This window comes from Hyperolius riggenbachi, chromosome 3 (assembly GCF_040937935.1).
Source record: "Hyperolius riggenbachi isolate aHypRig1 chromosome 3, aHypRig1.pri, whole genome shotgun sequence".
NCBI lineage: Eukaryota > Metazoa > Chordata > Amphibia > Anura > Hyperoliidae > Hyperolius > Hyperolius riggenbachi.
In genome coordinates this window covers 503,311,210-503,338,379 of record NC_090648.1, presented here as the reverse complement: position 1 = coordinate 503,338,379, position 27,170 = coordinate 503,311,210, and the positions used below count along the sequence as shown (strand labels likewise).

The window sequence follows — 27,170 nt, the reverse complement described above, 5'->3', positions numbered from 1 at the left end:
CAATATATTAAAATATAACATTTTAAACTGATACTCTTCCTCTAATGCTTTGTCTTATGCTGGGTACACACTATGCAATTTCCCGCCTGATAAGCGGGAATCGGGCGAAAAAAGGAAAAAAATATGGCAGCCTCCACATCCTTCTCTCTTTTCAGGTGTCCTTTAAGCTAAAGGTGGATCTACAAATATTTACACGGAGTGATACTTTATAAATCTGATTCTGAGTGCCACCTACCTAATTTATAACAATAAAACCTTTGTAAAGCTCTTTTGTCCCGTAGGACCCAAAGTGCATAACCTTGTCTCAAATCAGTGCATAATGTTGTATACAAGGGAAAGCAGATATATAAATGCCAGCCTAGGCAGGTGGCTCAGTTTTGATTTAAACATGTCCAAGGTTGGAGCTGTCTTGATTACATTTGGCAAGGCTTTCCACAGGGTAAGGGCAGCATGACTGAAAGGTTTTTAGTTGGACTCTTGGGGTGGATCCTTTTGATCTGAGGTTGTGGGTGGCATTACAAAACTTTACATTCACTTTAAATATTAGATTTACAGTTTACTGTGTTTTGACCATTCGTTTCGTTCAGAGGCGTTAAGCTTTGTACCAGACCTGTTTGAGTTTTATGCTCCTTTTGTATTACCTGATAAATCGGAGATGCCTGCGAAACGCGTTGCACTTTCTGGAGTATACAAATCTATTGTTTGAATTTACACAGTATTTGTATGTGTCTGCTTGGAGGAGGTAAGCCCGCCACTGCCTCCTCTTGTTTTTAAAATATTTAGTATATTTTATTCTTCTGGCACCTGTTTCCTTACCTAAGACCTTTTTTTTTTTTTTTTTTTTTTTTTTTTCTTGTACTTTCTGCTGTAGTTGGAGTTTGGTGGGAGCGGTTTGCTGTTTCACCCGTCCACGTGTAGAATGAAGTAGTTTTTGCATTGTGGACAGACTGGCAGCATGTTCCCAAATAATGAGGGTTCTGGCACATTGTGTACATGCTTTCAATTAAATGGCATAATCCTTTTACTTGGGTGACTGCCAGGGTACACAGTGTTCTCTGCGAAATGTTTTTCTCTCCACCTTCCTCAATCATCTGCAATTTATTCCTTTTTATATGCTGATGCAGAGAGGTGGCGCTGCCCATCGCACGCGGTTACCCAAGGCCTTTAACAATAAATGTCTGGTATTTATGTTGTTCTGCCATTTTAACAGCCTTGGCATGTCCAAAGCACAGTGATACTTAGTGTACCAATACTGGAAATGTGTTATAAAAGCAGGGAGATTTGTGTAGCACATTCTGAGAACTGTAAGTGGGCCTAGGGTGTTGTACCGTGTTAGCCATCAGTAAAAGCAAGAAGTTTTAATTCGGGATGATACCATTTATTGGCTAACTATAAATAATAGCCTGCAAGCAAACCGGATATAAGCCCGGCGAAGGCCGCAAAGCCGAAAGCTCGCTTATTCTAATTCCTTTTTGGTTAGCCACTAAATGGTATCATCCTGATTTAAAACTTCTTGCTGTTTAAGTGAACCTGTAACCTTTATTCTGCGCCCTGCTGGCCCCCATTTATTTTATTTTTTTTATTATCCTCACCCCTTTTTTCTTTTTTCTTCTTCCTTTCTTTTTTTTTTCTTTCTTTCTTTCCTTTTTTTCTTTCCTTTCTTTTCTTTCCTTCTTTCTTTCTTTTGTTTATTTCTTTTCTTCCTTCCTTCTTTCTTTCTTTCTTTCTTTCTTTCCTTTCTTTTCTTTCCTTCTTCCTTTTCTTTCTTTCTTTTCTTTCCTTCTTTCTTTCTTTCTTTTCTTTATTTCTTTTCTTCCTTCTTTCTTTCTTTCTTTTCTTTCCTTCTTTCTTTTCTTTCCTTCTTTTTCTTTTCTTTCTTTCTTTTCTTCCTTCCTTCTTTCTTTTTTTCTTTTCTTCTTCTTTCTTTTCTACCTTTTTTTTTCTTTCTTTCTTTCTTTCTTTCTTTCTTTCTTTCTTTTCTTCCTCCTTTCTTTCTTTCTTTTCTTCCTTCTTTCTTTCTTTCTTTCTTTTCTTCCTCCTTTCTTTCTTTCTTTCTTTTCTTCCTCCTTTCTTTCTTTCTTTCTTTCTTTCTTTCTTTCTTTTCTTCCTTCTTTCTTTCTTTCTTTCTTTCTTTTCTTCCTCCTTTCTTTCTTTCTTTCTTTCTTTTCTTCCTCCTTTCTTTCTTTCTTTCTTTCTTTTCTTCCTCCTTTCTTTCTTTCTTTCTTTTCTTCCTCCTTTCTTTCTTTCTTTCTTTCTTTCTTTTCTTCCTCCTTTCTTTCTTTCTTTCTTTCTTTTCTTCCTCCTTTCTTTCTTTCTTTCTTTCTTTTCTTCCTCCTTTCTTTCTTTCTTTCTTTCTTTCTTTCTTTCTTTCTTTCCCTTCTTCCTCCTTTCTTTCTTCCTCCTTTCTTTCTTTCTTTCTTTCTTTTCTTCCTCCTTTCTTTCTTTCTTTCTTTCTTTCTTTCTTTCTTTCTTTTCTTCCTCCTTTCTTTCTTTCTTTCTTTCTTTTCTTCCTCCTTTCTTTCTTTCTTTCTTTCTTTCTTTCTTTCTTTTCTTCCTCCTTTCTTTCTTTCTTTCTTTCTTTCTTTCTTTCTTTTCTTCCTCCTTTCTTTCTTTCTTTCTTTCTTTCTTTTCTTCCTCCTTTCTTTCTTTCTTTCTTTCTTTCTTTCTTTCTTTCTTTTCTTCCTCCTTTCTTTCTTTCTTTCTTTCTTTCTTTCTTTTCTTCCTCCTTTCTTTCTTTCTTTCTTTCTTTTCTTCCTCCTTTCTTTCTTTCTTTCTTTCTTTCTTTCTTTTCTTCCTCCTTTCTTTTCTTCCTCCTTTCTTTCTTTCTTTCTTTCTTTCTTTCTTTCTTTCTTTCTTTCTTTCTTTCTTCTCTTCCTCCTTTCTTTCTTTCTTTCTTTCTTTCTTCTCTTCCTCCTTTCTTTCTTTCTTTCTTTCTTTCTTTCTTCTCTTCCTCCTTTCTTTCTTTCTTTCTTTCTTTCTTCTCTTCCTCCTTTCTTTCTTTCTTTCTTTCTTTCTTCTCTTCCTCCTTTCTTTCTTTCTTTCTTTCTACCTTTTCTCCCTACCTAATAAACAAACTTTGAAGGTTAAAGAGGAACTTAAACCCATTATTAAACTTCATTCCAATCAGTAGCCAATGCCCTCTTTACCACCAGAAATCGTTACGTTTTCTCAAATATATCGGGGGTCTGTATTTTTTTTCCCTACCATTTTCTTTAAAAATTCCTCATTAAAGCAGTATTTGGTACGTTTGTCAGTGAATGGTATCAGCACTGCAATGGGCAGCAATTGATGGGTCAAAACTGCATTTGAACATAAATGCATTCAGCAGTGCGTCGTGTTACTGGCGCATAAGTTAAAACATCCAGTGCGGTCTCAGAACCAGGGCTGTGGAGTTGAGGAGTCGGAGGAGTTTTGGGTACCTGGAGTTGGAGTTCGTGTTTTCATAAACTAAGGAGTTGGAGATTTTTGTACCGACTCCACAATCCTGCTAAGAACTTCAGATGTCCTTGCGTATTGCACGCTTTACACGTTGCTAAAATATGCGCACAATCACATATAGTGAAAATGAGGCTTCTAGCATCAAAATTACTACCACAGTTTTTGCCTACAGTAGTGATGCCAAGTAAATCCGCTAAGGACCTGTGAAAATAAAATGTTTTGTAGTTAAATTTCAATGAAACAGCAGGTGTCATGCTGCATTTATAATATAAAAAAATGGAACCCCAAAGTGTACTTTGAGTTTATCGCCTTCCTTGTTCTCTGCCACTCTTGAGGTCACCATACAGAGCCGACCACTTACAGCAGAGATGGGTGTAATGGAGGCTTGGTTTTAAACTTGTATGCTGTTTTTGGTGACCTCCTCCTGGTATGGAGTCTGCCATATTTATTTTCTATTATTAATACCAGTTGCCTGGCAGCCCTGCTGATTACTTTAGCTACAGTAGTGTCTGGATCACACACCTGAAACAAGCATGTGGCTAATCCAGTCCGATTTTTGTCAGCAACATTTGATCTGCATGCTTGTTCAGTGTCTGTGGCTAAAAGTACTAGAGGCAGAGGTCAGCCGTACTGCCAGGCAATGTGCATTGTTTAAAAGGAAATCTGTCAGCCTGTATATCCTCCTCAGGTTAGTTGTTCCTGGGCAGAGCAGGCCTATGTATGCACAGATCCCACCTTCGTGGAAGACCCCAGCCGTTAAAGGAGGAACTGTAACCAAGAATTGAACTTCATCCCAGTCAGTAGCTGATACCCCCTTTCCCACAAAAAAATCTTTACTTTTTTTCTCGAATAGATCATCAGGTGCGTCTCTTTGGCTGATATTGAGGTGAAACCCCTCCCACAGTGTGATGTCATTACCATGGCAGTTTCCTGCCTGTGAGTCTCATTGCATTGTGGGAAATAATGGATGTTTGCAACTGCCAACAGTGTTCTCCCCAGAATTTTTTTTCAGCCTGGTGGCATGAAATAGTGGCCGGGTGGCATGAAAAAGTAGCCGGGTGGGGCAAGATAAGAATGCAGGGCCGGTGCTTATGTGAGCAACTCTGCTTACAGCATAGGAGGAGATGAGCCGATGACAGCCGGGAGGTCACCAAAACAAGCTGGGTGGAGCACCCGGCTAAAAGAGCCTGGGGAGAACACTGTGCCAAGCAAGCAGTATCTCCCTCTGTGCATGGAACGCTCAAGTAACGAACACACCTGGCAGAACACTACTAGTGATACATTTAAGAATGTAAATCAGGGAGAGGAAAGATTTTACAATGGGCAAACACTGACTAAATAACCTATGAATGAATATTGTAAAAAAAAATAAGCAATTTTATTTATTATTTTCGCTACAGGTCCTCTTTAAATGTCCCCGCTAGCTTTTCATTAGCTGTATTGTGAAACTATTCCTAAATGGCATGTGTTTGTTCTCTGCTGACTTGCTGTGAATACCATTCTCATCATTTTCCTGCCTTGCTTCTCTTTTTTCATAAGGGAACATTTCATTTCACCTGGACACTCTGTCCTATGAGCAAGTGTTGTCTTACATTGCTGACTTTCAAGCCAATTAGACTGAGACTGTTCCCCCTCCCACCTGATCTGTAAGAAGATTAATTATAGGACTTCAGTGAAGGAATGGAATCAGCGCCTAGTTCAGGGTCAGGAAGGAACTGCATGTTATTTCTAAATCTGTCCCTGTCCAGTCTATATGTAATCTCCTGCAGGGACTGTGTGTTCACACAAGCGTTATCCCCCATGGAGGTTAACCACTTAACGACCGCCTAACGCCGATAGGCGTCGGCAGGTTGTTAGTGGTTTAGGTGTCTCCGTGAACAGTCTGCGAGCTGCCGTTCGCGGCTCGCAGGCTAATTGTAAGCACGCGGGGAAGAAATCCCCCGCTGTTTACATCATACGGCGCTCCGCAAAGGAGATCGGCGATCCCCGGCCTCTGATTGGCCGGGGATCGCTGGCATATGATAGGCTGAAGCCTGTCAGTGCCGGTGCAGGACGGATGTCCGTCCTGCGCCGCCCAGGGAAAGGAGGGGAGGGAAAGTCAGGGAGGGCGGAAAACGCTGCGGAGAGGGGGCTTTGAGGAGCCCCCCGCTACCCACAAACAGCCAGCGGCGATCAGACCCCCCCCCCCCCCAGCAGGACATCCCCCCCTAGTGGGGAAAAAGGATTGGGGGGGGGGGAGGGGGGAGTCTGATCGCCCTGCGTGCCTGCTGATCTGTGCTGTGGGCTGGAGAGCCCACACAGCACAGATCGGCCAGAATTCCCCTGGTCCTTAAGTGGTTAACCTGTCACCCCGGGGTCATGCCTGAGATAGTAGCAGGTACTCCTCCAGCGATCTGGCTTAGGTGGTTTTAATGCGACCCTGGTGTATATTTCTGTTGTGTGTGATTTTATAACTCATGGAATTTACTATACTATACTGCAGCCGGTTTGTCCTTCTGCATACATAATACATAATTATTGTAAAAATGAAGCACTTTTTTTTTACATTTTCACTGGAGTTCCTCTTTAAATGGACAGTCATAATTTTGGATCCAATAGCTCCTCACCCCCACACCCTCTACCTAAAGGCCAAATATGATTGCTCCAAGGGCCAGATTTGGTCCACGGTTCAGGTTCTATCACACGTTCGTCCTACAGAGAACTCGAGAGAGCAATGCACCATGTGCCTCATCGGGAACGGGCCAGGCTGAGGACATTGTTGCGTGGGGGCAAAACACAGACAGTGGAAGGCACAGAGCAGTTGGTTGCAGCTTTCATCAGGGCTGGCACATATAGAAAATTTTGTGCAGCCTACAGTGCCTGTTATAAACTGCCCCCCACCCCTCATTGTAAGCCCCTGCAGACAAAGCTACAGGTCACGAGTGCATTTTAATACTGCACCATTGTAATCCACCTGTCAGACAGCATGTACAGTCGTGCCACTAATCAGCTGTACATTCCCAGCAGCAGATGACACACCGGTATGGAAATGGGTTTGTAGGTCAGACCGTTTTCTGGGAGTCTGTTGGATCACTTCAGATTGTTCTGTCTGTTGTCTCCAACCTTTTGGCCATCTTTTGAATTAAAGGTTGACTACAGCCAGAGGCAGATCCCGTCAGTTTCAGCTTGATGCTGGTAAAGGCATGAAGCTGTACAGTCCCAGTTGGTGTGTGTGTGTGTCTCCACCCATTGTCAGATGCTCGCAGGGGGAATAGATCTAAGCTTTGATGAGATCCTTCATATTTCAAAACAAAGGAACACTGTAAAGCTGAATACTCACCACCTGACGGGCCTGGCGACGTCCCCTTAATTACAAGCGCTCTGCATGTGACGTTACACGACGGGAGTGAACGGGAAGTCAAGCAGTCATGGTACTAGGCAGGGTGAGCCGTTTATCAGCTTTATCCTGCGCCCAAATCTCCCAGGGGCTATTTTATTTGTATGCCATGAGAAATGTTTGTGTGAAGATAAATGGGATAATGAAAGTAAATTTATCGGTGTTGAATAATGATCTGCAGTGCCTACACGACGTATGGGGTAAGCATGAAGCCTGCCCAATAGATTTCCTTTCCCCCAGCGTGCCGATTGCTAGACTGTCCCCAAGTCCTCGTTTTGGGGTGTGGTGTTTGTCGCTAGAATACAGCTTGCAGAGTTTTTGGGGTTGGGCCTCTTTCACACTGGGGCTGACAGCAGAGAATCTGACGACCGGGTGGTTGCTAGCGCTGGACCAAGGCAGTGGCGCAGCTTCCGTCGCGTACGAGCGCTGGTGTACTCGCAGGACACAATGCAGTTTTCTGCTGCCATGTAACTGTACCTAGTGTTGTCATACTTGGGTTTTACACATGCAGCCTTTTGGCCACATTTAATTGCTGTGGAAAGTAGGGATGGTCCATGAGATGCAAGTAATTTTGAGTTGATGCAGGGTTATGTAAATTTTACCTCGCCTAGACTTGCTAGGTTCATTTTCAAGCTGCATATATTTGCATAATGCTGCATTATCTCAAACTTATTTGCATTGAGCATCCCTAGTGATGAGGAGCTCAGTGGCCGGCAGTTGAGAGGCTGGACTTCACGACATGCGTGCGCAGTTCAGCCTCCCATGTGAAGGAGGCCTTAGACTAACTACAAAGCCCAATGGTGTTCACTAATTAACAGAATATTCAGATTTCATCCTTCTCAACAGTCATGGAGCATGGTAGATCACCGGCTAATTAACTGTGCCTATTGTGTTTTGCCTGGTTATGCAGGTTTACAATTTGCTTTGCCTTTGTCTGTTTTTTTTCTTAACACGTCTCCTATTTTGCCTCTTTCAGATTCCTGCTGCAGTGTCTGGAGGACCTTGATGCTAACCTGCGCAAATTAAACTCTCGCTTGTTCGTGATCCGAGGACAGCCTGCCGATGTCTTTCCGAGGCTCTTTAAAGTACGTTCGTTTCCCGTCAGTCTCGTTATCTTGTTTGTCGTCAGTTCTGTTCGGTTTGCTTAGTATTTGTTAGTGAGTGTAGCGTTCTGATCACTGTTTGCGTGTGTATGTGTGTTCTGTTGTGTAGAGGACACAAGAATACAATACATTCTATCTCCTCTCCAGGAATGGAAGATTAGCAAGCTGTCCATCGAGTACGACTCTGAGCCGTTCGGAAAAGAACGAGATGCCGCTATCAAGAAATTGGCAAGCGAAGCTGGCGTGGAGGTCATTGTTCGCATTTCACACACGCTCTATGAGCTGGACAAGTGAGTGACGCTCTTGGATAACTTTTTTACCTCGTTTACATGTGCATAAAGGTGGCCATACACCATAAAACTAAATTGTTCAATTTTTTTTTTTTATTTTTTTTCTATTAAAAAAAAAATGTATAGAAAAAATGAATTAAACTTTTCAGTCAATGGATCTCTATTAGATCTGATATGGATCAGGTCAACTGGGAGCTGCGATCGCCCGTCGTCTGTGTTAATTTTCAATAATCGGGCACCCAGTTGGTCATTTGGGCGCCAAATATGGCTGGCAGTAGGTGATCAGCTACCATAGTACTTAATGGTTGTAGCCAGTCGTAGATGATCGGTTTCAACTATTGGTCACTTGGGCACTGGATTTCTATGTTTTGGGTTAAGCACTTAACGTGGAATGGTTATGGTTAGGCAAGGGCGTTGTCGTTTTTTAGGCAGGTACTGGAGGGGGATGGGGAGATCTTAGGGTTAAGTACCTATAGCAGAGAGTTAAGGTTAGTTTGGGTTTTCGGGTATTGCGTAGTAAATTATCAGTTAATTACATTTCCGATATTAAAATTTAGTATTGGCAGCACCACACGGAGCCCACTGATGTAGCAGCGCCACCACTGTATGTAATCTATTTGATAGTAAAGTAGTAGTATCTGGCTGCACTCCCCTAGTCGTATGTAAGGTGCAACGATGCAGCCACCAGAGCACCAGGTGGCAATCGACAATTTGTATAGCAGAAGGATCAGCACACTCAGTAATATGTTGCAAAACTTTAAGCTCTTTTAATCTAAAAAGGATTCCATAAATGCACTTTGTGTACAACAAGGACCAGCAACTTTCAGTAGATAGGCGCCAAAGTCCATCAAATGCCTGCTGGCCAACTTGCATAAAGAGTCCGTGAGGGAGTAGAGTCCAAGAACCACACTTCCCAAAAAAAATGTCTCAAAGCATGGCAGCCCGTCTTCAAGGCGATAAATGTGCATTTATATTAAAAGAGCTTAGTTTTGCAACATATTGCTGAGTGTGCTGATCCTTCTGCTACTCAAATTGTAATCTATTTGATAAAATACCTACATAGTGAGACAGTGATCAACATTTAAAATGATTTTGCTCTTATTACGCGTGATACCAGTCTGGTGAGTGTAAAGCAGTTTCTGATGGTTGGTGGACTGTCTGAAAGATAGGCAATCCATGATTGTGGTAGTTTACCTGCAAGGTCACCTGATTGTGGTCACCGAGTTATTTGGGGAAAGGTCTAGCAGGCTCCCCTATTAAGAAAGTAGGAGCATAGGCCAAAGCCAATTACCTCCCAAAGAGGAAATCAACAAAGTTGGTAATGTACAACTTAATTTTAAAGTACTAAATACCTGCTTTTTCAGGTAACGTGTTATGTACATAGGTGGCTACAGTCCTCCTTCCTCACTAGAGGCACCTCCTAACCCTTTCTCCATAGTTCAGTGTTCCATTTTTGGTCTTCAGCCTTGGACCAGAAGAGTCTAGTTGGAGAGCAACCTAAGTAGACTATTGGCCAGACTGGCCTTCTAGACCTGAGAGTTAAGGGCTTGTTCTCCCTACCGGCTCTTAAACAGTTGAGTCTTCCATAATTTTCGAATACAATCAGGATTCATACCCTATACCTTATTTTGAGTCTTTATACCTCCTCATGTTGAGTCATGTCATCGGAAGAACTTGAGACACGTCACATGATTACCAGCTCAGTACCAGTCATCCTCTCTGACAAAGGCAGCGTTTCCCAGTGTCTTGCTAGAAGTTGAGAAATTTATGGTGTTTTATCACCTACACTGAGTCCTCCGATGTGGGATTCTTTCTTATTTCTTCTCCTGTGTTCACCTTGAGACAGATTTTATGTTTCTAAAACATTCTTACTGTAGATGGGTCTTATGCTTCGACTATTAACAGTTCTTCGGTTTTTCACCAGGATCATTGAGCTGAATGGTGGCCAACCACCCCTGACCTACAAGAGGTTCCAAACGCTAATTAGCAAAATGGAGCCGCTGGAGATGCCGGCGGAGACCATTACCGCCGAGGTCCTGGACAAATGCACCACCCCCGTGTCCGATGATCACGACGAGAAATACGGCGTCCCTTCTCTGGAAGAATTAGGTATATTATTGTATACTTGTTGGTAACTTGATAATCTGTGGGGTTTTATTTTTTATTTTTATATCTTGGCGGGTGGGGGGCAGTTTGAGCTATATATTCAGTGCTGTGACTTAAAATTACATCCATATCTTTTATATGAATGTTTCCAGATCTTCTGCATTTCTGCTTCTACCAGTCAAACATTTCTGAAGAAAGTGATGTAAGCCATAGTTATTGTACAAATACATAGCCTTGGTTTAGTGAGAACAAAAATCCAGTTTTATTTATATTTTTTGGGGGTGGGGCTGGGTGATTTGACCAGTTATTGTCTATGGAGCTTTAGCAGCAATTTAATTATATCCTGAAATGCCTCTACAGATGACATCTGGTACGGCAGTCTTACCATTTAGGTATAATGGTAGGAAGTGTGTTATGGAGATAGAGTCCCATTATTAATTAAGGTGGCCACTAATTGTCCAATTTCTAGCGAAAAATCGTTCGAGCGATCAGAAATTCTGATCGGATTGGTTGAAAATAATCTCAGTTGATGGGCACAATCCATTATGAACGATTGTAAAGATAGTCGTCCGATTGGATTTTTGTCGAATGAAAATTTGGATTTTGTTGATTGGTTGTGATAGATGGGAAGCAAAGATTGGTTTGTTGATGGTGTAGTGGACGATTTTTCTTCGTACACACGCCTGATTCATTCTCAGACCCGCCCGTGGGGCGGCCGTTCTGCCGACTGTTTACCCGTGTGTACAGTCTGCCGAGTGGATCTGACTACCCGTCGTTTGAATGAATCAGGCATGTGTGGGCCTTTACTGTAAGGATGCGTTTGGAGTAGGGGCAGATTTTATGTAGTCTGGTTCAAACCCAGTAGTCTGGAATTTAAATGCTTTGTAGTTTTCCCTAAATAGGCAGGAGAGCTTTTTTTTTTTCAGAGGTGATGACAGTTCAAGCGTACCTTTTTTGTTCAGAAATGATTTGGCTGGTTCTGGGGGCAGCTAAGCGGCAATCACGTCTCCTGTCCGGTTTCAACAAATTATGTTTAGTTTCCAAATGCTTAATATCCCTTTTGGCTACACTAGTACTGTTCCTCTGAGCATTTTGTACCCAATCTATGCATCTTTTCGGCTTGCTTATTAACAAAATGCTGGTGTCGCACTACTAAAACCTCCTGTTTGGGTCCTCCTACGGGTCTGTGGCTAAAATTGCATAGTTTGACGTTAACGGCGTCATTTTTGAAAGCTTATAAGCTGACTTGGAAGCAGGGAAAACAGACTAACGGCGCATAACGGACTTTTAAAGCTATAAATTATGGTTTTCTGTATTACGGTGTGCTTGCATCTAATCCCTCTGTAAGCCCGAGTCTATTTTCCGAGCTATTGATTAATTTTTTTCTGCCTAATCATGTATGTTTAAATTATTCTGCACTGAATAAAAGTCCATTTGTTTTTTATTTTTATTTTATTATTGTACTCCTGTCATCAAGGGCTAAAAGAACACTACAAGTGTGACCATTTACTCACTAGATTAATCGTAAGTTAAATTTCCCAGCGCCCTCTGGCTTTCACATCCCTAAGTGCAAGTGCCATAGGAGATCCTTTTTTTTTAGTACTTCCTATATGTACATAGATTTCTGGTGGCACATTTTAATATTTATACCCACAGGTGTAAAACTTGTTGGGGTTATTTGCAGAGTGTATATATACCAAACACCAACCTCAGAGGACATATAGTATAGCCGGTAAAGTCCGTGTTTGTCTTTTTTTGTTTTTTTTTCTTAATACTTACCGGTGGTAATTTTATTTATTTTTTTAACCTCTGTAAATCTTAGTTTATTAATTTTTTATTTTACGCACTTCTGCTGCACTCCCTGTAGTATAAACTAGATTTTCTATAGTTGTATACACAATGTTACGCCCTCAATGTGAAATAATGAGATTTATATGATGACATTTTAGGCAAGGCTTAAAGATGTGTAATTCTGAATTATTTTTTTTTTAAAAATAAATAAAAACTTTAACTCTTTGGTGCCACATTTACCAGCAATGGGATGCATGTCCGAAAAAAATCTCACTCCCATATTGCACATTATAGAAAGAGCTTTGTATTTGTTAAATTGAGGTTTATCAAGATTTTGTTTGGAGTGATGATGGAAGTTACCAAAAATAAAAAATTGTGGAGGCATTTCCTAATTCCACATGGGACAGTTACACTTAGGTGTTCAAAGAAATTCTCTGATTTTTGTTTGCTTTGCATCTCCCAAAATGCACGGTATCTGGAACTATGACAATTTCTGAACTGCCTAAATTCTTACTGTTTTTTTTTTTTTATTTTCTCCAGTGTTTTACAAACATCGGTCTTAGTGACACTTTGTAAGTTTATCCTGGAAACCACGAAGCAAAAAAAGGTCCCTAAACGTTCAAACTTAGAAATGAGTTTTTTTCTTTTTTTTTTTCTAATTTTTTTTTCTAATTTTTTTTTTTTAATCTCACTAAGCTTTTTTTGCCAGGATCTCAATTAGACAGGGTGCCACCGGTGCCCTTGGGCTACATTCTGACCACTAGTGGGGTAACTTTCTCGCTTCAAGACGTCTCAAACGGACACAAAAGGGCGGTGGCATCACTTTCTCCGCTAACTTCAGCGATCGGGTGATGCCAAAACCGCTCCAGCTCTGGCCGGACTCCAGTCAAAAGGAAGCTCGCCCTGCGCGAAAACCCAGTGAGAAGGCGCCACAGGTGGGGTCGTTAATGTTTTGGTTAAAGAGCGCCACGAAACGTGGCTGGACCTAGCCCCTATGTCTACACGGCACATCAGATAATGTTGTGCAGCTTGTGGACCTACGGGATAAGCCCATAGAGCAGCGAAGACTTCAGTAGCGTTTGTTTGTGATTGAACTTGTGTTGATGTTTTCTACGAAATCAAATAAAAAAAAAATCCAGGATTCCTCTAATTTACCTAAGATGTGACTGTTGAACCTCATCTTAACCCTATTCAGGACTAGCCTATACGGAAAGACCGGGGAAATTTGTTTTTCATGATAGAATACAGGGGGTTTCTACCTGCAGCCAATTTTAACATTGGCCTATACAGCCCCCCGCATAAACTACTTGTAAACACACCGCATTTTCTTTTTCGGCCCTTGCTGTGCTTTCCAACTGTAGGTCCAGCTGTCCATCATGCAGAGCTGTTTTTGTCTCTCCTGTAAATGTGGCTTTAATCCACTGTCCACGGAGAGCTGCTGCCAAAACAGAGAGAGGAGCAGATCCTTACCAATAACAAAGGGCGTCAGAATGGAACTGCACTCCTGGGTGAGACCAGATCACAGCTGTAAAGCACAAAGTGTAGCCAGAAAGGTTAAAGCTGTGTGATTGATTTTTAGTGGGGTGTGTACAAGAGCACAAGTTAAAGAGAACCCGAGGTGGGAATTACTAATACTATTGGGGCACAGAGGCTGGTTGCGCACACTAAGACCAGCCTCTGTTGCCCCATCGTACGCCTCCATGTCCCCCCTGCTCGCCGCTATAGACCCCGCAGTGCTGGCGACACGCAGCGTGTCGCCAGCACAATGTTTACCTTAGCGCTGTCTGTCTGCGCCGCTCCCCCGCCTCCTCCGCATCGGCGCACCCGCCCGTGTCCCTTCCCTCCCGCTGATAGGAGGGAAGTGACACGGGCGGGTAGCGGCGATGCGGAGGAGGCGGGGGAGCGGCGCTGACAGACAGCGCTAAGGTAAACATTGTGCTGGCGACACGCTGCGTGTCGCCAGCACTGCGGGGTCTATAGCGGCGAGCAGGGGGGACATGGAGGCATACGATGGGGCAACAGAGGCTGGTCTTAGTGTGTGCAACCAGCCTCTGTGCCCCAATAGTATTAGTAATTCCCACCTCGGGTTCTCTTTAAAGTAGTCTGAAGAAGGCACACCTGAAATGAGAGGGATATGGAGGCTGCCATATTTATTTCCTTATAAGGCCAGTTTCACACTCAAGAGTATCGTATTACTACGCGGTATTCCCCATCTGGCATTGGGCTAAGCAGGTAGTGATGTGCGCTTGCCGACACTTCCTGCTTTCGGGTTATGCGGAAGTGCACGGAAGCGCATTGTAAAAATACACTTCCACGCGTGCGTGCCGCGGCAGTAATTTTTCTTTTATAAATCCTCGCCATAGACTAACGTGACTTCCGGGCCAACCTAGATTGATGCGACGCAGAATCCGCGTGGTTACAAAGTTCTGGACCTGCGTCGGGGATGCGGCAAAAACGTCACTTTTGTTGCGCCGTAACATGGCAGTATCTTTAATACTGCCATGTTACGGCGCAACAAAAGTGACGTTTTACTGCACCGCAATGAAAGCCACAGACTTTAATTGCGTTGCGGTAGAAATACCGCCCCTGAGATAAACAAAAAGGCTATATTTATACTTGCCTCAGTTGCCTGGGGCTTCCCTCGCCATCCTCTCCAGCCGCTCCCTAATCAGCCCCGGTAATCTGACCAGTCGTGGGCCTCTGCGCACGCGCAGCCATGCGCTCTTCCGTGTCTGGGAGCGTTCCGCTTCTGCGCAGTATTACTGCACAGGCCCAGAACACTCCCGACAGCGGGAGCACAACGGGGGTGGGGGGTTCGGGTGCACATGCGGCTGAGCTGGGCATGTGCTGAAGAGCGCGGCCGGCCAGATTACCGGGGCTAATTAGAGGACGGTGGGGAGCACACGAACTTCATGGGGTATAAACACAGCCTTTATGTTCATCTCAGGTTCTCTTTATACAATAGCAGTTGCCTGGCTGTCCTGCTGATCCTCTGCCTCTAATACTTCTACCCATAGACACTGAACAAGTCAGGTGTTTGACTGAATTGGCCACATGCTTGTTTTTCACATGTGTGATTCAGACTCAACTGGTATTATTTAAAAGGAAACAAACATGGCAGCTTCCATATCCCTCTGTTTAAGGTGTCTTAATTAAGGAGGGTCCTATATGAAGAGCTGGTAAGGGGGGGGGGGGGTGTAGCTTGGTTTAAAGTCCTGAATAGAGTTCATTAGAACCAATTATGAATGCGATTATGCAAGAATTTGAATGTTTGTTGTTAAATTAATTCAGCGGTGCAAACTGACTCGTGAATGGTTTATATTTAACATGAATCACTTAAAGGGATTACAATCAAGGCTGTGCTTAGAGGGCAGCTTCTGCTCTGGTCTAATGCTGATAATAAATGCAGACTCAGGCTGACTGAGAGTAAGCAGGAAGGAAAGCAATCTTGGAATGCATAATTTATCAAATGCTTTATTAGAGACCCTTTGGTGCGCATGCACGGTCGTACTGCACCTGCGCAAGTACGCCTGCTCAATAGCACCGATCCACTTGTGTATGAGGAGCTTTGGCTTGCAGTGCAGGCACTGCTGTATAGTCGCACTTAGGGTTGCAACGGTATGAAATTCCACGGTATAATAACCGTCAAAAAAATACGACGGTATTACGGTAAACGGTATTGTACAATTATTTGGACCCGCGCCCCCCCACCCCCTTCCTGTAGCTAGTAGTAGGTGGCCGCAGCATAGGTAGCCAGGGATAGGTGTAGCCAGTAATAGGTGACCGCAATATAGGTTGCCAGTGATGGGTGCAGCAAGTAGTACGTGCTCGCAGCATAGGTAGCCAGGGATAGGTGTATCCAGTAATAGGTGACCGCAATATAGGTAGCCAGTGATGGGTGCAGCAAGTAGTAGGTGCTCGCAGCATAGGTAGCCAGTGACAGGTGTAGTCAGTAGTAGGTGATCGCAGCATAAGTAGCCAGAGATAGGTGTAGTCAGTAGAAGGTGCTCGCAGCATAGGTAGCCAGTGACAGGTGTAGTCAGTAGTAGGTGATCGCAGCATAGGTAGCCAGAGATAGGTGTAGTCAGAAATAGGTGGCTGCAGCACAGAGAGCCGGGGGGAGGGAGAGGGGACGCAGCAGCAGGGATAAATACTCACATGCCAGCAGCCAGGTCCTTCACCGATGTACGGGCTTTCATTGTACTTCATGTTCTTGCATCATCTTGTAATAGCACCCAGGGGGCGCTGTTTCAAGGAAATGTGATGCAAGAACAGGAAGTACGATGAAGCCCGGGTACATCATGAAGGACTGAGCTGGCTTCTCGCAAGTGAGTATTTGTATCCCCGCCGCTGTTTGTGCGCTCGTCGCTGCGTCGCATCCCCGCCGCTACGTCCTCCTGGTCGCCCCGCCCCCTAAAACTGGTAAAACGAGATTGTGTACGGTATGGTTATCGTGCACAATCAAACCGCGATATATCCTAATACCGGTATATCGTGGCAACCCTAGTCGCACTATTGTCAGATATGTTCTGGGGGTTTGCGTGTGGCAACCATGGGGTGGAGGTGGACATGGAAAGCGCTGCTGGTTTTTTATTAGCCCGGTTTTCATTGGCCTAGCACTGACCACCTTTGCCAAGGCAGCGCGGGGTAGGAGGGGTGCCATTTAGATAGTTTCTGCATTTGAGTGGACAGAGGCGGTGGGGAGTTCCCTTATTCTTTGATGGATCTCACACAACTAAGGTCTATACACACACTTAGAGCCAGTGCACACCAAAAAGCGCTGGCGTAAAAGCAAACTCTTAGCACTTTTTTGAAGTGATTTTTTTTTAAGGTGATCTAGGCATGTTCCTAGCGACTTTCTAAGCATGCCTAACGATTTTTGGAGCGTTCTGATGTAGGGTTTTTGTTGTTGTAGTAATGCTTGGAAAATTGCTCTGATCTAGCGCTTTTCAAAGCGATTTTTCCACTTTCCTATACAGTACTTAATATTGAGGCTGAATCACCTCAAAAATCAGCGAAAATGCTGCAGGACCAGCATTTGCGTTTGAGAAAAAAAGCACATCGTTTCTGGTGTGCGCCATCCCATTCAAATACATCAGCCATTTTAAAAAGCGCTAAGAAGCACTCTTGGGGTGCACCAGCCCTAAACTAAAGTTGGACGAGGCAGCCGTTAAAGACCGCCTCCACCTAGTTTGTGTACAGGGGCCCCTCCCATGCTGCGCCCCTCAGTCGTACACTTCCCTGCGGCCCTACATGCTGGCTAGCGATGTCCGTACAGCCGATGCCGCCTGAGGGATCTCGCTCTGATCTCTGCCAGGTGATGTCGGTCTCGAGTGTCTACAAGGCTTTAATGTGGCCATACACTGGTCAATTTTTTTTTTTTACTTCGATGGATCATTATAATCTATAAATGAATCGAATGGATCATGAATCGAGTTGTCATTTTGATGGAGAATCGATTCTTATTGGCCAATATTCGATCGAATTCTTAAAATGAATCGATCGAGTATGTTGGGTTATTTCAATCAATTTAACAAAAATGGAAAGCTTTTCTTTATGTATTTGATCGACCTTTAGAAAAGCGCCTCCAATCATTTAAAGGTGGAAAAATGTAACACAAATCAACCCTAGTGTATGGGCAAAAAATCGGTTCATGTTCGATCGATACATTTAATTTCAATGGATCGTCCTTTAATCGACCACTGTTTGCCCAGCATTAGGCATTCTCAGGAGCCTCATTGGTTATCAGCAATAGCTCAGCCAGCAGTGCAGTGCCCGCCATACCCAGAAGACCTAGCGGACTTAAAGTCTTGCCGCAAGTAATCCAGCTAGACAGGAGACAGCGAATCTTTCATTAGTAAGCCTGCACAATTCTTATTTAACAGTAAATATTCATCTCGTTGAACAAGCCAATCTATAACTGGTTTGCTTTTAAAACTTGGTGTCTTAGCCTGTGTTTTGCCTGTTCTAGTTAGATTTATTTTAAATTTTTTTGTATTGCTCTTTTTTTTTATTTACATACACCAGAGACAAAATCTCTACTAAATATAATTTTTTACAAACCGACCAATTTAAAACAAACTTTCTCTAAATTGTGGTCCTTTCGTGCCAGGAGTCAGATTTTGTCGGCGCGTGTCCCTTTGCCGGAAATGGATTTACCTGGACTGCTAGCTCCAAGGAGTTAATGTATTGACCATTGTCAAGAAGCTGAAATCAGTTTCTGAACCGTTATAAAAAAATTAAAAAAAATAAATGCTTATGTGTTTCATGTTTTATGTCGCCGGTACATTATAGGGAGAGGCGCAAACTCTAACGTTGTGTTTTACAATCGCTTGTTAGGGTTTGACGTTGAAGGATTGCCCTCTGCCGTGTGGCCCGGAGGAGAAACTGAAGCGCTGACTCGCTTGGAGAGGCACCTGGAGAGAAAGGTAACTTAGATCTCAGCAGCTTCACAAAATCAACCCGAAAAACTCTTCATTTATCTGTTAATCTTCTGTGGCTTTAAATTTAGCGTTACAATTAAGTGTTCTAAGTGGGTGATTACTTTTCATAGAATAGGAAATTTGAAGAAGGCGGGGATAAAACTGATTGTGGTTGATTTAGGAATGACCCAGCTACTGTAAATGGAACTTAGCGTAACCCCTATATGGCCTGCTGTAGGTGGAGCTTAGCGTAACCCCTATATGGCCTGCTGTAGGTGGAGCTTAGCGTAACCCCTATATGGCCTGCTGTAGGTGGAGCTTAGCGTAACCCCTATATGGCCTGCTGTAGGTGGAGCTTAGCGTAACTCCTATATGGCCTGCTGTAGGTGGAGCTTACAGCAACATGTATAAGGCAGATGATTTTGATTTTTGTAAATAAAGGTTATTGTATTGATTTTAATATATATGCTGCTTTCTATTAAAGGCGTGGGTGGCAAACTTTGAGAGGCCTCGCATGAATGCCAACTCCCTTCTCGCCAGCACGACAGGACTCAGCCCTTACCTGCGGTTTGGATGTCTCTCCTGTCGTCTCTTCTATTTCAAGCTAACAGACCTCTACAAAAAGGTAAAATATTAGACAGTTTATAACTATAGAGACAGAGGAAGAACTTTAGAAGCTGTTGGTACATTTTTAGAAGCCTCTTTATTATTTATCAGATCAGCACACGCTGCAGCTACTTTACTATCCGTATAAGCATTGTAAAAGCTTTAGCTGTGTACCCAGCTAACAACTAATGTAGTCAGATCGGGACCCAATCCCCTTGGACGACATCGCTGGGCCGGCCAGTACAGAAGAGTGGCAGCAGTGTAGCCGGCGGCGCATTCTGTTGCTGTGCGCTGGGGAAAAGGGACAACTGAACAGGGCATATGTGAAGACGGGCATGGGAGAGGCTTCTTCAAAAGTTGCAGAGCTGCTATCGGGGGCCTCTGTACACACACCCGACTATCATCTGAGGCGGTCGTTATTGGTCGACTTTAGTCATGCGTGTACAAGCCTTCATACAGTCAGTACCTTAAAGAGGAACTCCAGTGAAAATAATGTAGTAAAGTGCTTCATTTTTACAATAATTTATAAATTATTTAGTCAGTGTATACCCATTGTAAAATCTTTTAAATCCCCTGATTTACATTCTGGCATTTATCACATGGTGACATTTTTACTGTTGGCAGGAGATGTAGCTGCTGCATGCTTTTTTTGGCAGTTGGAAACAGCTGTAAACAGCTGTTTCCCACAATGCAACAAGGTTCACAGACAGGAAACTGCCAGGAGTACCACGGTCCTCAGAGTTTCTTGTGAGAGGGGTTTCACCACAATCAGTCATACAGCGCCCCCTGATGGTCGGTCTGTGAAAAGGAATAGATTTATCATGTAAAAGGGGGTATCGGCTACTGATTGGGATAAAGTTCAATTCTTGGTCGGAGTTTCTCTTTAACATGGGGCTAAAATCAGTAATGCAGGTGTAATCCCTAATGGATTAGGGCTTCATCCCCCAGGTAGCCTCATATTGTGTGCAGGCAGATAATACAAACAGGTGAATAAGTTTCAAAAGCTTGCAGAAAACTCTTGTACAGTTAGTCATTAAAGGTATCCCCTGAACAACTTTTTGTTGTTATGTCTTCGGATTCTCTAGTGAATGCCATGCTTTCTGCCATGGCATAAGTTTTGACTATTGACTTGTCACTTTTATGTGCTCGAATAAAAGACCTTTTTCAATAAACTTGTCCAAATTCTTCTAGAGGTAAGATGACCTCTCTGTTTATAAGGGTAACAGCTTATTAGCCTATCTTTTGTGCATTGGGCATCTCCACCCCTGTTTTAAAGAAAACCTGAACTGAACATTAAAAGTCAAAATAAACATACACAAGTCATACTTGCCTCCTGTGTAGTCTACTCCTCAATCTATTTGTCCTCTCCTGCATCCTGTTTGTCCACTGTGATCAATGGAATTCTCCGTCCTCCATTTTGAAAATGGCCGTTACCACATAACAGCTTCCTGGTCAGCACACAGTTAAACTGTAACATCTCCCACTTGAGCCATAGGGAAACATGGACACATCAGTTCTCCTCTCAGCTGTAACTGACAGCAACTGATATATTTCAGTTCTGACAAAATGTTGTCAGAACTGGAAGGGATCATTGTCAGAAGAAAATGGTGAGCTGAGAGGAACTGATGGCAAGGTGACTATGTAATGTTCATTTGTAGTTACCTCATGTGTTTATTTTAAATAATTTTACTCAGTACTGGTTCTCTTTAAGTGTCTTATAGAGCAAAATGGTTTTACATGTAAGCAAGTAAATGCAGAACCTGAGTCAGTTATATTTATATTTGGCCTTCCATCTTATTTCACCTCACTTTTTATCCAGGTAAAGAAGAACAGCTCGCCTCCGCTCTCTCTCTACGGGCAGCTCCTGTGGCGCGAGTTCTTCTACACTGCAGCCACAAGCAACCCTCGCTTTGACAAGATGGAAGGAAACCCGATATGTGTCCAGATTCCATGGGACCGCAACCCAGAGGCGCTGGCTAAGTGGGCCGAGGGCAGGACCGGCTTCCCGTGGATCGACGCCATCATGACTCAGCTCCGGCAGGAAGGCTGGATCCACCACCTGGCCCGGCACGCCGTGGCCTGCTTCCTCACCAGGGGGGACCTTTGGATCAGCTGGGAAGAAGGAATGAAGGTAATGGACGGATGCCCAGAATTGGGCGGGAGGGGGGGGGGGGGAGTTAGTTACCACAAGGTTGTCTAGAAGGGTTTAAAAATACGTTTTTTTTTGTTTTGTTTTTTTTTTTAAAGCAGACCTGAACTCAGAATTACCTATCTGCTCTGAAAGATACACAACAGCAAACTAACCTTTAAAGAAAGAACATTTCTTTGTTACAGCTGATAGAAATCCTAAAATAAATGTGCACTGTTTCTACTTCCTGATTCATGGAAGCAGACATATTGTTTACAGCCTGTGCTTTCATATGGGACACGGGACGGCTCAAATTGCAACTAGTGATCAGACACAAATGAGGGGGAATTACACAGGCTAAACTCTCTAAATACATACAGGGTGAATTTCTTTTACTTTTGTCCAGTGCAAGAGTTCAGGTCCACTTCAAAGCAGTTACATAGTTATGTGGGTTGAAAAAAGACATACGTCTATAGAGTTCAACCAGAAAAAAAAAAAAGTACAACTCCAGCCTGCTCCCTCACATATCCCTGTTGATGCAGAGAAAGGTGAAAAACCCCCACAAGGCATGGTCCAATTAGCCCCAAAAGGGAAAAAATTCCTTCCCGACTCCAGATGGCAATCAGATAAAATGCCTGGATCAACATCATTAGGCATTACCTAGTAATTGTAGCCATAGATGTCTTTCATCGCAAGGAAAGCATCTAAGCCCCCATTAAATGCAGGTATAGAATTTGCCATAACTGCTTCCTGTGGCAATGCATTCCACATCTTTATCACTCTTACTGTAAAGAAGAGGGATTAAAGGGGCACTACAGCGAAAAACTAACATTTTAAAATATGTGCAAACATACAAAAAAAAGTACATTTTTTCCAGAGTAAAATGAGCCATCAATTACTTTTCTCCTAGAATGCTGTCACTTACAGTAGGCAGTAGAAATCTGACAAGTGACAGGTTTTGGACTAGTCCATCTCTTCATAGGGGATTTTTCAGCAAGGCTTTTATTCTTTATAAAGATATTCCCGAAAAAAGGATTTAAACAATGATGCTGGCCAGCTTCCCTGCTCGCTACACAGTTTTTGTTTTTTTGGCAGTTGGACAGAGCAACTGCCATTCACTAAGTGCTTTTGAAAATATATCCCTGAGAATCCCTTATAAAGAGATGGGCTAGTCCAAAACCTGTCACTTCTGTCAGATTTCTATTACCTACAGTAAGTGACAGCAACACCGGAGAAAAGTAATGTATGGCTTATTTTACTCTGGAAAAAATGTACTTCTTATTTGTATATGTTTGCACATATTTTTTACATTTTTACTGTTTTTTGCTGTAGTGCCCCTTTAACCCTGTGCAGTGTTCGGTAGCTTTCAGTTTGGGCATGCTGAAATACAATCGCTTGTCACAATTATATATGGTTTGTTTACATGCTAAAAACTTCTCTATCAGTACAGTCCTGCATTTTTTGATGCAAAATACTCTCTGAATGGAACGAGTCAAAAGACCGGAACTCCATGTTCTCTGTTGCGAGGTTTTGTAGAGGATTTCTGTCTGATTGGGGACAGGGCGACGGGGTGGAGTCTGTAGATTGAGGATTTCTCGGTCTTGCTCCTCTCAAAGGCTTTGCCGGCAGTAATCTAGGTCAGATATATTTGACAGTAATTTATGGTCCAACATTTCAGGATAGAACAAAAATCGTTTCTAACAAGCTATAGGATGATAATCTGGGCCACGTTCTTGCCTGGTTTATTCCTCAAGCTTATCCTGCGTGCTGCTAAATCCAGACATGTCGCAGGTTATTTTGTGAAAGTGCATATGAATTGACGCACAATTATTCCGGTTACATGTCTAATAATCGTGATGCGGTTAAGTATGCCGTGACCTCGAAAACCTGCTCTTGTTCACAGCAGGGGGCACGCAACCTAGAAACTGCGGGGCACAGCGGTAAGCGGAGACAGTGCCATCAAAAGAAAGTATGTTGGCGTTAAATGTCAGTAGGTCTGTGGATTGTACAACCTCAGAGGAACAGTGGGATACAAGCACGCAGATCGCACCCAATTACTTTATAGTTTTACTGGAAGTACAGAAAAAGTTACGCATTTCGTGATTTTTTTTTTTAATTAACAATAGACATAGTTAACATCCTGTTTTTACCAATTAGCTGCTCTGCCATGGCAGCCAGCTGACACAGTTGAGATGAAATTACAACTTGTGATTAGACACAGTTGAGGGAGAATTAGACAGGCTGAACTCTGTAAATACATACAGGGTGCATTTCTCGGTTTTCCTTCTGTCCTGTGCAAGAGTTCAGGTCCACTTTAATCTCTAGTATGCTTTAGTATGTTAGAGCTCGTTCACACTACAAGAGCTTTGTCCAAGTGCTTTGGTGTGCTTGTGTGTTCACACTGAAGTGATGTGATTTTGTAAAAATCCCCCATAGCATTGCATTAGCAAGAGCTTTTAAAATCTCTAGCGTTTTAACCTCTTGAGGAACGCCTAACGCCATATGGCGGCGGCAGAGGGGCTCTGTTCCTCCGTGCCACCATATGGCGTCATCTCGTGAGAGGTGAGATTTAACGGGAACGCGCACAAGAGCAAGCTCCCGTCAGAACACACTGTGTGGCACAGCGATCAGCCTGCCAGCAGCTTGTAGGCTGTTTTCTTGTGTAATTAAATTCTAAATGTAAATATAGCGCTGAGCTCTTACCTAGCGCTGCACAGAACATTGTCTTGTCACTTAATTGTCCCTCTGATGGGCTCACAATCTAATCCCTACCGTAGGCATATGTCTATCTATGGATAGTGTAGAGTATGTATCATAGTGTAGGGCCAATTTCTGGGGTGGGGGGTTGTATGACCAAAACAGATAAGCTCGAATAAAAGGCGCACGTGTTCATCGTTTCTATTTAAAGAATATCTGCGACTGGGTTTAAGAACCTCCGAACGTATAATTAGAGATTTATTTTTGGGTATGTGGCGGAGGCGATATCTGCGATTGGAGTGACCTCGTTCTGAATGTCCAAACAAAACGATGTAGGTGGTTGAGCGGATTTGAAATCTTGTATTGTATCTGGTGCTTCCCCCGCATGTGCTGAGTCACAGGCGGAACGGGGGCAGCATGCGGCGGTCTAGTTTCCGGTTTTGGTTATTTTGGAAAGTGATGCGCGGTCTGTACCGCTCAGGTGAGATCAGGTGGAATGAGCTCTGTATAAAGGAGATTAATCTACAAAGCAAAGTGTGTCACATCTGAAGTAACCGGACACCCGGCGTCTCTCCTGCGGTGGTGCGTTTGACCTTTTTAAGCATGACTGATCGTCGAGTGACTCACTGACTGTTCAGCGCACCGCAGCCCGCTTTCTCCGGAAATCGATACCCGAGGTCTCTGGACAGCAGATGTTGCTGCTAAGTGCGCTAATCAAGGCGTAGAGAGGTCTTCAAGTGAGGGGCGGCCTGGGATTAGTGTAGGTGTCAGAAATATAGTGCCATGTCCGTGCAATGAAATAAGAGAATGAGAGGCACAAGGTTGAGGTCACGAGACTGATCAGACACCATGCGGCTTATAAAGATGGTCTTATAAAACCTCATACAACTAAAGTTGTTTGAAACGTCTCAAACTACAGATTTTGCCATGTTGGACGACAATCCTAGAAAAAAAAGACGATGAGCGACCAATATTGGGCATTTTACCTGATCATCTGTCGGTGCAACTCATACGGCTGTTGAGCAGATACCGTGCAGTCGGTCGCGCGAGTACATTGTCGTTTAGATGACTTTGTGCTACAGAATTCGCACATGGTCACTTCTGCTTGCGCACACAGTAATTAAATGAGTTGTTCGTTTACAATATTGGTGAGTGGAAACCATTGTCAGAAAGATCAATCGTTGTCACTGGTAAAGTAGTTTTAATGACCTTTTTTTTTATCGGGATGACTTAAAGAGAAACTCCGACCAAGAATTGAACTTTATCCCACTCAGTAGCTGATACCCCCTTTTACATGCGAAATCTATTCCTTTTCACAAACAGACCATCAGGGGGCGCTGTATGACTGATATTGTGGTGAAACCCCTCCCACAAGAAACTCTGAGGACCGCGGTACTCCTGGCAGTTTCCTGTGTCTGATCATTGTTGCATTGTGGGAAATAGCTGTTTACAGCTGTTTCCAACTGCCAAAAAAACATGCAGCAGCTACGTCACCTGCCAACAGTAAAAATTTCACCATGTAATGTCAGAATGTAAATCAGGAATTTAAAAGGTTTCACAATGGGCAAACAGACTAAATCATTTATACATAATTAATGTAAAAATGAAGCACTTTTTTTTATTACATTACTTTCCGCGACCATTGATTGAACTTCACCCCAATCCGTAGCGAATACTCCTTTTCCCATGAGAAATCTCTTCCCCCCCCCCCCCCTTTTTTTTTTTTTTTTTACAAACGGATCATCAGGGCTGTATGGCTGATATTGTGGTGAAACCCCTCCCACAGTGTGATGTCAGGACCATGGTTCTGACATGATCACACTGTGGGAGCCTTGTTGCATTCTGGGAAATAACAGCTGTTTACAACCGCCAAAAAAGCAAGCAACATCACCTGCCAACAGTAAAAATGTCACCATGTGATAGATGTCAGAATGTAAGTCAGGGAGAGGAAAGATTTTACAATGGGCAAACACTGCTTCATTTTAAAAAAAAATTATGTATAAATGATTTAGTCACTTTTCTTTATTAAATTATTTTCACTGGAGTACCTCTTTAAGCTTCAGTACTAAGGGCAGTACGGTTGATAAGAATCTAAGGGCACAATTTTGTGAGATCGCATATGGGTTCAAGTATAATGCTGATCAATGAGATGCGATTTGTAATGCGATATGTAAAGTCTGCTCTGATTGTGTGTGTCGGAAAGCAGATCATAAACCTCTTTTGATGAAGTCGGTTTTTGATATATTTTGGCACCAGATACTTGTTTGTTCAGCGGCTGAGGGTTGCTTTGCAGTCTAACCGGTTTCTCTGACTCTCTGCGCAGGTCTTCGAGGAGCTGTTACTGGATGCCGATTGGAGTGTCAATGCCGGCAGCTGGATGTGGCTCTCCTGCAGCTCGTTTTTCCAGCAGTTTTTCCACTGTTACTGCCCCGTCGGCTTTGGAAGAAGAACCGACCCCAACGGGGATTACATACGGTAATGAGACAATTGTTGCATCATCTGCAATTGCTATTAAACCGTTGTGGTTTATAATTATGTACTTATTTATCGTATTCTGTTTTCCCGCTACGTAGGCGCTACTTGCCGATCTTAAAAGGATTCCCGCCAAAGTACATCTACGACCCCTGGAACGCCCCCGAGGGGGTGCAGAAATTGGCTAAATGTATAATCGGGGTAAATTATCCCAAACCGATGGTGAACCACGCCGAGGCCAGCCGCCTGAATATAGAGCGGATGAAGCAGATCTACCAGCAGCTCTCCCGATACAGAGGACTCGGTAAGATTTCGGCAATGCAATCAATCTGTTCGTGTCTTCTGTAATCTGCCATTACCAATGATGTGGCTAACAATAATTCCAAATTCCATGTAGCTTCAAATTGGGCCAATTAAATTCTCTTCCTGACAATTCTGAATGATCCAATCCCAAACTACCGCTTCTACTATGCAAATGTATTGAGAAGTGCATATAGAGTGTTGTACCATGTTAGCCATCAGTAACATTTGCTTTAGGCAGGGAACACACTTGCCTGTTTTCGTGCGTTTTCTGCACAGAAAAACTGAGAACTCATGTTAATCAATGGGCTAGTACACACTTAAAGAGGAACTGTAACCAAGAACTGAACTTCCTCAAACTGATCAGGGGGCTCTGTATGGCTGATATTGTGGTGAAACCCCTCCCACAGTGTGATGTCAGCACCTAGGTACTGACATCAC

At 43.2% G+C, this 27,170-nt stretch overlaps 1 protein-coding gene across 1 annotated transcript in view; it reads left to right on the top strand.

Moving 5' to 3' along the window:
• CRY1 (cryptochrome circadian regulator 1) overlaps nt 1–27,170 on the top strand; it is a 65,893-nt gene that overhangs the window by 23,825 nt on the left and 14,898 nt on the right. Inside the window, exons 2-9 of the mRNA XM_068278334.1 lie at nt 7,791–7,899; nt 8,065–8,207; nt 10,132–10,316; nt 18,444–18,532; nt 19,011–19,151; nt 20,952–21,263; nt 26,281–26,432; nt 26,531–26,733. Coding sequence (XP_068134435.1) covers nt 7,791–7,899; nt 8,065–8,207; nt 10,132–10,316; nt 18,444–18,532; nt 19,011–19,151; nt 20,952–21,263; nt 26,281–26,432; nt 26,531–26,733 — 1,334 coding nt within the window. The remainder of the gene's footprint in view (nt 1–7,790; nt 7,900–8,064; nt 8,208–10,131; nt 10,317–18,443; nt 18,533–19,010; nt 19,152–20,951; nt 21,264–26,280; nt 26,433–26,530; nt 26,734–27,170) is intronic.